The sequence below is a fragment of the Athene cunicularia genome, assembly GCF_003259725.1.
Source record: "Athene cunicularia isolate RWA chromosome 9 unlocalized genomic scaffold, athCun1 chr9_part1, whole genome shotgun sequence".
In the NCBI taxonomy this organism is placed as follows: Eukaryota; Metazoa; Chordata; class Aves; order Strigiformes; family Strigidae; genus Athene; species Athene cunicularia.
In genome coordinates this window covers 14,462,751-14,475,449 of record NW_020799110.1, presented here as the reverse complement: position 1 = coordinate 14,475,449, position 12,699 = coordinate 14,462,751, and the positions used below count along the sequence as shown (strand labels likewise).

General features: G+C 53.4%; 1 protein-coding gene across 1 annotated transcript in view; it reads left to right on the top strand.

Moving 5' to 3' along the window:
- Positions 1–1,277: 1,277 nt before the first annotated feature.
- The window catches only part of XXYLT1 (xyloside xylosyltransferase 1), a 34,255-nt gene continuing 22,833 nt past the window's right edge, over positions 1,278–12,699 (top strand). Inside the window, exons 1-2 of the mRNA XM_026854992.1 lie at positions 1,278–1,442; positions 4,861–5,071. Coding sequence (XP_026710793.1) covers positions 1,278–1,442; positions 4,861–5,071 — 376 coding nt within the window. The remainder of the gene's footprint in view (positions 1,443–4,860; positions 5,072–12,699) is intronic.

Sequence of the window (12,699 nt, the reverse complement as noted above, 5' to 3'; positions counted from 1 at the left end):
CCAGGCGCTGCCGCCGCGCGGAGGTAAATCCCCCGGCAAGGCGCAGGGAGCCGCTGTCCAGCGAAAGAAACTTTCTCAGCCGAGGGCCTTGCTGCAGCTCCCCCAGAGGGTCTTTGCTGCCCCGCCGAGCGGGGGCAGGCTGCGCCTCTCCCCAGCCTCATGAGCCTTTCGAAGGGCCCGTCCTGTGCGAGCTGAGGCGCAGGGCGCTCTCCGCTGCTGCCAGCTCCAGGGGTCCCCGGCGATTTTCTCACCCAGGGCTGGTGGCTGCGTGGCCTGGGAGCACCTCAGGGAAGCCCTCTGGAGCAGAGCACCGGCTCTGAGCGAAGCCGCTGCTCTCCCAGAGGCCCTGTCGTTAGCCCCAGCTCAGTGCCTCGGCGCAAGGACCGCGTGTGCTCCTGTGGAGATGGTTTCCCAAGAGGTCCTGCAGGACCGTGATCAGGAAAGGCTGTTGCTCTGCTGCTCGTGGCTCTTGAAAAAGGGAGTGGAGAGCTGGCAAAGGTATGAGTGGTGCTTCCACATGCGAATGTTCATCCTGCTACCTGACAGAGAAACGGTTCTGCCTCCCAAAACTGCATTCAGTACAGTCCATGCAAAGTCAGGCTTTTCTTCGCATTCAGCAGGTGTCTGAAAATGGGAGGAGTATTAAGTTCGGAGACTGCAGGTAACGTGACTCATGTCCTGAGGTGCTGCTGCAGAGTATTGCTTGGCATCGTCCTCTACTTCTGTAACTTCATTTCTCGCCTGTCAGATACCTAATATTGGCTGACCTTTGCTGAGATGTAACTAGGGCTGTAACCTTAATGTTGTTCATAGAAATCATCCTGAGACCTCTCCTTTCCTGCTTCTCGTGGCATCCCCAGAACACTCTCCTGGTCCTCACGCCGTTTTCCTAGAGCAGGCCTAGAGACACGGCCGAGGCAGGATTGATAAACACTCTCAGCTTTACTTCACGAGTATGTGATTTGGGCTCTACTTTTGGAGCTCCTTGCCCTCCCCTCCCAGCAGATCTGAGATCATTTGTGTCCTCTGTTAGACTGAATCAGTCTAGGAATCAGCCCTGGATCCCAGCCCTCAGACAAGGTCATGGGCCAGCTCTTGTCTCTCCCTAAGCAAATCCAGGAACTTTCAAAATCTGGAGTGAAGGAGCGGGCGGCAGCCTGCCCAGGCAGTGTGCGGGGGGTGAGAGCCGAGGTTGGGACGCACCGTGGCAGGGTGGCACAGGACCCTGGGCGGGGCAGGGCAGGCCGGGGCTCTCCCAGTCACGGGCCGGTCGTGGCATGGCGTCAGCGGCCCGCAGTGCCTGTACAGATGTGTCCCAGATGTGGAGCTGGGAGCGCAGCGTGCCGACCGAGCGGCAGATGGAGCTGGTGCTCCGCGATGTGGTGCCTGCGTGGCTTTTTGGCGTGGGGTGGAGGACGGAGGGAGCTGGCCAGGAAGCACCCGTGGGCGGCCGTGCCCAGCCGAGCACCCACCACGCACACCAGCGTGGGCCCGGCCTCCCGGCCATGCCTGGACCTCGGCACCCCGGCTTGCGGGGGTTTGGGGCTCTTACGGGCTGCTTTTCCTGGGCTCCTACCAGGGCTTTTATGCTTGCAGTTGCAGAGAGCGCAACTGTCCTGTGGGTTGCAGGGTGATCTCTGCAGCCTCTCCTGCTTCCCAGCGAGCGGGACGTGCGCGGGAGCGAGCCCGGGCCTGTCTGAGCGGCCGATACTGTGCTTACAAAGAGCCCCGACTCACCCCGTTTCCTGCAACTCTGGGCTGCGTGATGACTCCTTGTGCTGATTCATATCACTTATTTATTCCGTTCCCCTCTGAGAATAAAATTAAATGCATGCTCTGCTTGTTGCTCTTCCTGGTTGCTTGTTTAGATCAGCGCCACGGAGGATGCTGCCAAGCGCTGACGACTCTGTGGGGCCGGTGCTGTGCAAAGACGTGCTGGGGTGAATGTAACTGAGCTGACATGACCCCGGGCTTACAAGAGAGCTGCAAAGATACACAGCACGAGAAGGAAGGAAAGTTAAAGAGAAACAAAATGTGGGTTGTTTTTTCCTAGTGAATCAGTTGAAAGGGTCTTTTCTCGGCGTGGGACGTGTGTTTATAAAATTGTGCATGCACGGGAAACCCCTGGAACTTACTTTTCTTAATGTCCTCAACAAACATCAGATTTAGCTATGGGGATTTACTGAAAGCTGCTACACAAATAAATAACAAAGTACAAAATTAGCAGCAGATCAACAAGCTGTGCTAAAGTCAGCAGTGCGGAGAGGAGAAGCCCTTGCAGTCCTGGAGAGGCTGTGGCTGCAGAAGGAAGATTCAGCTGCTCAGGAGTTTGCTTTGCAGAAGCGCTGAACCAAAGAGTGGGCAAAAGACACACATTTTCCTGTTTTCTTTGGCAGGGGAGGGAGGGTGGATGATGCTGTGTCTGGAGTTTTCAGGAGTATTTTTCCCATGGTTTTTGTCCACTGTGGCCCCTTTTGGCACTCTGCTCGTTTTAGAGGTGACTGGAATCGGTTTGATTTTTTTTTCCCGCTGCTCAGCTGTTTCCTGTGTGCTGTGCAGACCTCAAGCTGCCTTTGTTGGGCACGGAAGGGTGGTTACAGGTGCTGTATTTCTCCTCCATGCTTCTACAGTCCAGCCAGACCCCAAAGCTGCCCACACCAAGCTGGGCTGGCAGGAGAGTATCACGCATCCCAGTGGTGCTGGTTCTGGTGGTGCTCAGCTCCATGCACAGGCGGTCAGTGCCTTTGCACCTGAAGAGTAGTGATGGTTTGCTGTGTTTAGTCACCTGGGATCACTGCCAGTGCCGCACATGCTGCTGAGAATCTGCTCCCCACAGCTGTGCTGCTCTACCACCCGTTCCTGCGGTGCTGCCGGTGCTAACCACAAAGGCAAAGCCTGACAGGGCTGGGGCGGGATGATGCCGTAATGTTACTGGTATCAGAGTTTCCTCCCCTGCGGTGTGTTGGGGAATATGCTGTGCTATCTAAAGCCAGGTGTGGCTGCTGATGAGCTCTCCCAATGCACTTTCCTGGTACATGTTGTTCTGTGTTTTTCCTGCAGGCCCTTGGCCCCAAGCCCAGCAGCTGGGACACCAGCAGCGTGGCTGCCCCACCGAGAGACATACTGGCCACAGAGCCTGTGTGAGGGCTCTTGTACAGTGCCCAGCTGACAGCAAGGACCAGTGGGCAAGGATGATTGTTTGGGGTGCCCTTCCCAGGAGGGTGGCAGTGGAGACTCTACTGTGGCTATCCTCCAGTGGTACCCCACTGTGGGCTCAGCCATTGTGCCTGGGCCCATCACCTTGCCTTGTTGAGTATGCTGTGGGTCCCACGAGCGGCTCCCCACCTCTGGTGAGCTCAGCTCTGATACGAGGGCGCTTTGCTCTGGGTAATGTTTTCTTCAAGAAGGTGTGGGAGGAAGAAGCTCCAGACTGCTCACTGCCTCCACCTCTGTGCCAGCCTTGCTGGGCGTCAAAGCAGCTCCTTAGGCATCCCATAGGGAGGATGGTCATTGCACCAGCTTGGGCTCCAGAGATGCCTTTGCTTCTGAAGTGCTTGACTTGGTTTAGGGGTTGGGGTTTTTTTTGTAAATAAAAAGCAAATTCTCTATCCTGCACTTTTAAGTATATAGTGCAGGTCTCCTTGTTCTTAAGCAGATGAAGTTTAAACAGGGAAAAGCAGTGAAACCATAGAACCATTGAATAGCTTAGTTTGGAAGGAACTATGGAGATCATGGGGTTGAGTTCCCTGCTCAAGGCAAGACCAGCTTGGGAGAGTGTCTCGGTATCCCTTAAACAAGGACTATAGGCTCCCCTTTCCAAAATTCAAGTACTGCTGCAAAGTTATGTCCTCACTGGCCTTCAGTTCCTGCAGAGCTCTTCCTGCTTTCCCTGGCTTGAAGGAGGCGGCGCGACCTCGAGTCTCCACACTTGAGTTCCTGCACTCCCCTTTATCCGCACCGGGGTCGTGTCCTCTGTCTTTCTTAATTACCCTGAAAATCCCTCTGGTTATCTTGTATGATTCAGTGACCTGTGTCCTTCTGTGTGTATAATGAGCATCAGGCTGCCTGAAAGTTCCTGTTCCTCGGACTTTGACCAAAATTAATTATAAGCTTGTAAAATTTCAGTAGCTGACAAGGTACATTTGCCATTGCTCCTGTTTCTGGCCCACAGCCACGACCTGGGCAGGCGGGCCAGGGCCGATGCTGGTACATGGGCTCCAGGAGGGCTGAGAAGTGCAGAGCGCCAGCAAAGCTCCAGCACAAGTGGGCTGAGATTCATCTAAAGAAGTTGCTCAGCTCTGCTACAACTCCTGATGTCTGGATTTTCATCGGCATGCTGTGGCCCATCCTCCCTTTCCCCCTCCAGCCCCAGTGGGACGTGCTGCAGAGCTTGACTCCACACTGGGCTGAGGCTCAGGAAATCCGGGCTGCGTCCCTGGCCCTGTCGCAGCCCGCCTCTGTAGCAGGGAGAGAGTCTTGGTCCTCAGGGTAAGTGACGTGGTCTGGCTTGCCTCTGAACGGCAGGGTGCCAGAGCCTGGAGCAAACCATCTTCTGATGGGCTCCATATGAGAGACCAGATACATGGTTGCATTAGGCAGTGGGAACAGACCAGAAAAAAACCACAGATTATTCAAAACACCTGATTGTGTGAGTGGATTCAAGTCTGCCCATCTCACAGTTATGAAATGGCTGTAAAAATCCTTCCCTCCTTTCCCTGCTGCACTTAGCGGGCTCTCATGGCAGGGGAGCGTGCAGAGGCCGGGGCGGTCAGGCCCCTTTGTGCAGTGGCAGTGCCACCAGCAGTATTTGTGCTTTAACGACCTCCCCCCCTCACCTGCGCTGGTGCAGGCTGAGCAAAGGCTACCAGTGCTGGGCTAGTCCCCAGAGGTGCAGCTCAGTGGTGTTTCTGGTGTCTCTCCCAGGTAATAGTCCATGATGTGAATGAGCTGACGGAAAAACTGTTTCCAATCGTTGAAGCCATGCAGAAACACTTCAGTGCCGGATCAGGAACGTACTACAGCGACTCGATCTTCTTCTTGTCGGTTGCAATGCATCGCATCATGCCCAAAGGTAAGCCTCTGCTGAGCTGCTACAGCAGCTGCCTCCAGCAGCACAGGGTCTCATGTTCTTCTGCATGGAGGTGTTATCTGGTGCTATTTGAAATGCAAAAAAAGTTAATATACTTTTGGGGTGGGCTCCTGGTCTTCTGCTCCTTCCTACAGAGTGACAGACCCTGGAGTCCAAGAGTGCCCCCATCCAGGTCTCCACTGGCACGAGTGGTTGGAGGCTGTCCGTGTTGCACGGTGGCTGGCCTGTCCTAATGCCTTGAGATGGTTGGAGAGGTGAGACAGGAGCAAGCGTGCTTGCCTTGTGTGTGTTTACAGCCCCCTTTTGCCTCGGGATGTTAGCAGAAAGAGGTGCTACATGCTTATGGTGCAACTGTGTGCTAACCAGCATCAGCAGAGAGTGGCTGTCCAGCCTTTCCTCTTGGCTTCAGGGAGCTCTTGGAAAGCTCTGCTAATTAGCAGCCACTGATCACTTAAGTTTCCTTATTGTGCCTTTGCTCTGCTGTTATTAAGTGCAGGAACAACAATAAATCTGCAGGAAAACAAGGCAGCTGGCAGAAGGGGCTTGGCTCAGTTGATGCCATGTTTTCCTTCCCGGCTGCACACTGCTGCTTCTCCTGGGACCAGCATGCTCTCTAGCCTTGGACCAGTTGCACGAGGAGGGTGTTGCATCCCTGGCCTCCAAACCCCTTCCCTGGAGCTCCCCCAGCACTGCCTGTCCCTTCCTAGCACTGGTCCCTCGGCTCTCCCTGCCAGCTGCCTTGCTGGCCTGATGGACCGGTGATGGCCACGTCCCCTCCCGGGCTGGCCACGTGACCTCCCTGAGCCGTGGCAGGGTGCGGGTGGCAGGGAGCCCCGAGGTCCTGCCTGGCCATACACCTGCCCCAGGAGGAGGTGACCAGCTTCTGGAAGCTGTTTGTGGATGGCATGCGGTGGTGGCCCATTCCCATGTGTGTGTTGCTGAAATAGCTCTTCCCGTAGCTAATACCGCCGGCACCAGCAGCTCCCTCAGCATCTGGAGCTTCTGCTCAGCCATAATATTCCCTCCAGTCTGCCTACTGTGGATCCCAGGCTCAGTCTCTCTTGCTGGGACATGAATGTCTGCCACTCCCCTGTGCCCCTGCTGAGCCTCGTCCCAGTTTGACTCTGCCCAGTAGCTCCTGCCTCAGCACTGGTTCGTGAGGCTTCCTCTGGACTTGCCCCATCCTCCTGGCACAGCCATCCCATGCTCCTTAAACAGCGTGGCAGTGGTGTTTAATTTGTGCGGGCAGGCATTAGGGAAGAGCAGGCAGGGAGGTGGCTTACTTCATACCCCAGGGGGGCTGTGGGGTGAGGTGGCCCCGAGGGTCCCATCCAACCCCTGCCAATCTTGGCTCTGTGGGCTCCAGCGTATGTGCTGTACTTCGCTCTCCATTAGACTTGGGTAATTTTTTTGTGTGTCTGGTGATGTCTGCACGGCAAGTGCTTTGAAGTATGCTGCATACAAACGACAGTATTAATGCTGGCTAATTCACTCCTCCCGATTCCTTACCCTGTCTTTACTGTGTGCTGAAGATATCCATGTCGTGCCGCCTGCCATCGAGAAGCTGCTGAGCCTGAAATGCCTTTTCTCAGTTTGTCAACCCACAAGTTGTCTCGTCTCTTGGAAAGCTTGTTTGCTGTCCCTCAGCCTGACGGTGCTTTCAGTGGTCTGGGGCACAGGATGTTTAAAGAGGCATTTTTACAGTTTCATGAGCTTAGTTTTTGTTTCAGAAGCTGCTAGTAAAGCTGATTTATATTTCCCTTGCAGGGGAGGTCAGATTTACTGTGCTGGGTGCCTGGTGATTTATGGGGCTGGTGGGGCTCCCCAGCCCCTTCCCTGCACAGCCAGCACCAGACGGGAGGCAGCAGGGAAGACAGCAGCTCTGCTGCCTGCTCACAGGCTTGCAGGTGGCATGGCCATGGCACAGGCTCCTGCCACTCTCCTGGCTCTGACAAACCAGCCTCTACTGGTATGAAGAAGCCATTTGGCTAAGTTGGAGGAGAAAGGTCTAATCCTTCCTTTTCAGGCAGTATTGGCATTTTTCCTGGTGCGTTTCTGTGTCATTTCACCTGCCCCGAGTGCTGCGTCTTTTTGTGCACTTCTGCAAGCACATCTGGCTCCACAGTGTTAGCACCATTTTTTTGTGGAAGCCAGATTTGATTGGAAGTTTAAGCATCCTCCAGCAGAAATGAAGGCTCTGATCTGAATATTAAACTAATGAATGTTTGTTTGCATTTGTATTAATCAGTCTATAGGTTTTTTTCAACAGCTAGCTTTGCATTAAAGTTGCCTGGCTTTAGTTTCCCAAATTTATCATTTTCTGAAGGGAGGCATTTCCATGGCATCATGACTTAGTGATTTGTTTGGAGCCTTGGCATTGTGATGGGGCACTGACTTTGCAGACCGATGGCACTGAAAACTGAATGCTAGGGTTATTTAAAAAAAAAAACAAACAACTTTTGTGGAACACGTGCTGACTGCGTGTGTGTTGCACTGAGAATAAATGGGTTTTGCCACTCAGATGCTCTGTCTTTCACTGTTGCTTGGGACCCTTGCCCAAAAAACTTCAGATCTAAAACCTGCAGCTGCCAAACTGTAATATAACAGCTTCTTAGCTAGTCTAAATCATATAACTCTCTTGCTTTAAATGTCTTACATCGGTGGAGTTAATCTGATTTAAACCAGCTGGGGACTTGGTATGCAGTGTGCAGAAGTGCAGACTGCATAACTCTTGTCTGTGCTGGAGGCTCATAAATCCTCTTTTAATGTGGTGTGGCCAGGCCTGAGGAGCTGGAGGAGGGCTTGATGCATTGCAATGGTTCCACAAGGGAGAAGTGATGAGAAAGTTACACAGAGAGAGGACAAGCAGGGTTCAGGCTTAGGAGGAGCTGCCAGGATGAGGACGATGCCAGCATAAAATGGTCTTGGGACATTCAGAGCAGTGCTGGGAGGAGGGAGGAGAAGGACTCAGACCTTTTTTACTTTCCTTTTCAGTATGCCCATCCAAGAGCTGGCTTTGATCCCTCTAATCATTTGTCATTTTAGTTGTGTACATTAAAAGGACCCAGCAAGCTTTTTATTGCCCTCCTTGCAGACACGTGAAGGAGTGATGTCTGGGCAGGTTTGCCGGGCAGGTCTGCTTGGCAGGCAAGATCATGGGACAGGCTGCTGGTGCCGCCACCGGCGAGGGGAGGAGCAGTTGGGGTGGCAGAGGGAGGCAGTCTGGGGAAGCTGTGGGCTCCCCAGGGAGTTCTTGCCCCATACCCCACATCCTTGTAGTTTTCAGGGAGAATTAGTTTAGCAACTGGGTGTCTGCAGCAGCTGGTGGGTCAAGGGAGAGGCATTAGCATCCAGCAGCTTGGGCAGAGCTTCAAAACTGCAGTTGGTGTTTGACTCCATTGCTGTGCTGCAGCAGGACGACCCCGTGGGACAAGAGATGGAGCAGAGAGAAAATGCAACAGGACAGAGAAGAAGCTTTGTGGTTTTCTCTGCCAACTCAGACAGAGGAGTGGAGTCTGTTAGTTCAGGGGGGGGAGGTACCATACCTCACATGGAGTGAGGGTATTTAGCAGAACTTGACTGAAGATGGTATTTGACAAACTAGAGGCAGCAGGGTTTCCTGGCTAGTAAGAACAGCTGGCAGTTTTCCTGGAGGGTAGCATCATCTCTGAACACGGTCTCCTTTTCCCCGCCTGGCAGCATATAAGGGAGCACTCAGGGTTTCTCTCTTTCACTGACTGGCCCAGCCTGAAGGCAGAAGCCCTGACAAAGGGGGGGGAAATGAGCATGGAGTGCTCATGCCATGCATGAGGTTAGCCCTTGTACAGCATGCTGCATCTTCCAGGCAGTGCCAGAGCACTAACTCGTTAGTCCTGGTACATCTCTGGGTCGGCAGGGAGAGGAATGCAGCTCTGCTCCCCTCAAAGCTGGTGGGCTTCAGCTTTGCAGAGCCATGGCTGGGTTGTTTGCCCAGAGAGGGACTCCCAGCGAAGACAGACCCCCTGCTTGTGCTGATGTGGCTCTGTGTCTTCACATGGGCAGTGGAGGAAAGAGTGCAGAACAGGATGGAGCGTGACTGCAATGTTTAATTTCACTAATGGGATCTCTTACAAGCATATGCATAGAATTAGGCTTGGAGATCTCCAGGAAAGCAGCTCAATAGGATGGTTCCTCTTTGTGCCCAGCCTCTCTGCTGCTTTGGTGTCTTCTGCATCCCAGAGCTGACTTGTAGAAGTCTCTGAGAACAGACAGCAAGAGCCATCAGAAGGTGTCTAGCTAACAGCCAGCGAGAGACACAAATTCTGTTTGGCCCTCCCTCAGCCTGTTCTAAATACTTTGGAAGTATGGGACTAAGAAGAGGAAGAGAGCCAATTCCCTGTCTGGTTTATTCTGGTGTTAGGAATCTGGGTGTGAAAGTGGATGTGTTGGAAAATATTTGGGAGAAGATATTTGGTGAGGAAATACTTGACCTAATTATCACTATTGGTGAGGTGAGATTATTAAGATCACTGGTTGCAGTGCTTACAAGAGGCAGTGGAAAAGATAAGTAGGAGCTGGGTAGTATTCTACTGTGAAAACACACCTGGGGACATGCTGACTAAAAACTCAGGAGGTTGGTCTGCAGGTGCTTTTGAAAGGTTATTTATCAGAGGCTCGTAAGGGAACTAAACAGCAGTAGGAGAAGTGGGTAAGTTTCTGTGTGACTAAACACAGGTGAGGAGCTACAGGGAAGGAGAACAGAGTATTGCTATATTGCTGAAATTTATGGCATATCAATATGGTCCTTAGGAAAAAACCTGACAGAGGTTCAGAGAAGAGCAGTGGCTTCTGTAGAGGACCAACCATGCTGACTGGGACCCTCCGGTTTGGGGAGAGGGCTGGCCAAGGGATTATGGTGTGGTCTGGGAAGCCACGAGCCATGCGAGGTGGATGTTTGTACAAGAACTGGGGGGCATCAGAGTTGGTGAGAGGTGGGTTTAAAACAGCGAGTGCAGTGATCTGTGGAGCTCCTTGCTGCAGGACAGTGTAGATGCTGGGCTGCCTCATGGAAGAGCAGCTGTCTGATAGACAAGAAGCCTTGGGATCTTCCCAAGCTGTGAGCTGTGCAGGAGCATGTTGGGGGGATGTGGTTGTGTGTGGCGGGGGGAAGCACAGCGGCTGGTGCAGTGAATAAGCAGGGCTGTGCCCAGGGAAGCAGCTGCTGGCGGGGAGCTGGGCCATTGGCTTCAGAGCGGGTGTCTGGGCTCAACATCTGAGGCTCACCAGGATCAAATGGGAGGTCCAGTGGTCTCCCTGGCCTCAAACTCAGAGCGGGGCAGTTTCTCTAGCTCATTATCAACGGCTGTACTTACTATTAAGCGTAGACCAGATTATAATGATGTTTGTCCAAGCTGCCTGTTAATGACCAAGCCCCAGGCCGCTTGGGATTTGGTGCTGCTTGCAGCAGGCTCCAGCTGCTGGCTCCAGCTTGGTCTCCCACGAAACTGATATCAGCCTTTGCCTGCTCCCGGAGTCACAACAGCCTCTGTGAGCATCAGCTTACGCCTTTCCCACCGAGTGGAGCTGGAGGGAGGGCAAAAGGCCAGGGAGGAGACGTGTTGGAGTGAGCGCTGAGCTGTGCTCTGCCTTCTCAGTGCACCTTGCCTGCGCCAAGGCCGGGCACCCGGAGCACTCCTGTCGCTGGCTGTGGAGGTGGAGAGCCTGGGAGCCCGGGGGAATGGGTGTCAAGAAAATAGTCTGTTTGCTGAAACAGCGCCTTCACAAGTAACTGTCTTCTGCTAGTGTGCTTCTGTAAAAGCAGGCAGGCAGCATCCTGAAAACACTGTTTATTGCATTTGTAGATGTGCGTGCATGATGGTTTGCCACTGCAGCTGCAACATTCGAATCCATAATGCAGGGTTGCCCGGGTCAGGCTTTGTTTGCCCGCAGGTACCAGGTGATTGCACGCAATGTTTCCCCTCAACAGCACCTGTGAGCACTGAGTTACTGTGCACTAATCCTGCATCACACAGTGAACAAAGAAAATGTGCATCAGAAATCTGTTAAGGTGGAGAGGCAGAGGGAGGTGGGGAAGCATCATCCCCTCTTCCTCCTGTCAGCTGCAGAGCAATTCCTGGTGCACAGTGCAGCTACCCCCAGAACTCAGCAACTCATATTGTAATAAAAGAACATTCTGAGGAGAGTGTGTCACTCCTGATCCTTTCCTGTTGGCTGAGGACAGGAATGTTGCCATCATTGCTGAGCCCCACCACGCTGGGGATATGCAGAGATGCAGCGGGTTGGGAGAGTGCTAGGAGAGTGCCTGTGTCCCAGATGCTCCAGGCCTGATGGTGCGTTATCAAATCAGAGATGTTATGAAGAGGCACAGAAAATTGGAGTCTATGGTGGAGTCGTGGGAGATGGCCCCAGAGACACATGCTCCCAAGCCACAGTTCCCACAGGATGCTGCAGTAGCTGAAGGGTTTATTTTCTGGCAAAAATGTTTCCATCTTTAAAGGAATAGAGGCAGTGTTAATAGTTTCTGGTGTGCTCTCATAACCTCCCTCCCTGCTTCATGCTGCAGCCACGTGAAAAACAGCCAGATTCCTTCCCCAGTCTGTCTCTGGGCTGCACGCACTCATGTCAGATCCTGTGATGAGTAGAGAAGAGACTGGAGTGATGGATTTGAAAGCAATAGGGAGAGTGATGCCAGCCATTGTTCCTTGCTGGGGCGAGCCTGTTGTGCTGTGGGAGTTTTTTTCATGGTGCTTTTTGGGAGCAGGCAACAGCAGACCTTTAAATAAGCCAACTCCAGTTAAATGCCAGAGGCTGTGGCCTTGTAGGAGCATCCTCACCTGCCAAAAGGAGACCCTAACCCCATCCAGCTGCCTGCAGGACGTGCCTCTCATGGCAGGAGAGCCCCTCAACCCCAGCCCTGCTGCAGAGGAGCTGGTGGGAAGGGCTGCTGTGATGAGGAGCATGTGGGTGCTGCTCGGCAGTTACCTGGCAGCCCCCCGGGTGTTTGGGCATGGCAGAGGCCCCTTCCCTGCAGCACCACTGCCGCTGGGGGCCAGCACAACCTGCAGTCCCCAGGGCTGGTGTCACTTCTCATCATTTCCACTGGCCGCGCCTTGCTGCCATGCCACCATCGATTATTTTTGGATGTCCTAGATCTGTCAGGCTGGGGCAGGCGTGTGCAGCTGTTTCCCCGCTCCCCACGGAGCAGCAGGGTCTTGGTGCCTGGTGCTGTGGGTGGGTGCTGCCCTCCTCCCTCCCCAGCCAGCCCTGCTCCCCTGTCCCTAAAGGGTGGAAGCTACTGGGTGTCACCCAGAGTTGATGGTAGGACTGCTCTCCCCCGGACCTTGCTCCCCACTCTGGTCTAGCTCATTAGAGCTTAGCAGAAAGAAAAAAGGACAAAATCTGCCTGCAGCCCCTTCCCCCACCGTGTGCAGTTAATCAGGACATGAGCTCATGTACCTAAATGCATTTATTTTCCTGTATCTCCTCTTGGTTTCCCTTTCCATCTCATCCGCTCGTTACTTCACAGCTTTCTGTCCACACTGCTTAGTAATTTATGGCAACTTGGAATTAAACTTTATTTTGTCTGATTAAAAGGTTTCCTGCTGCTCTTC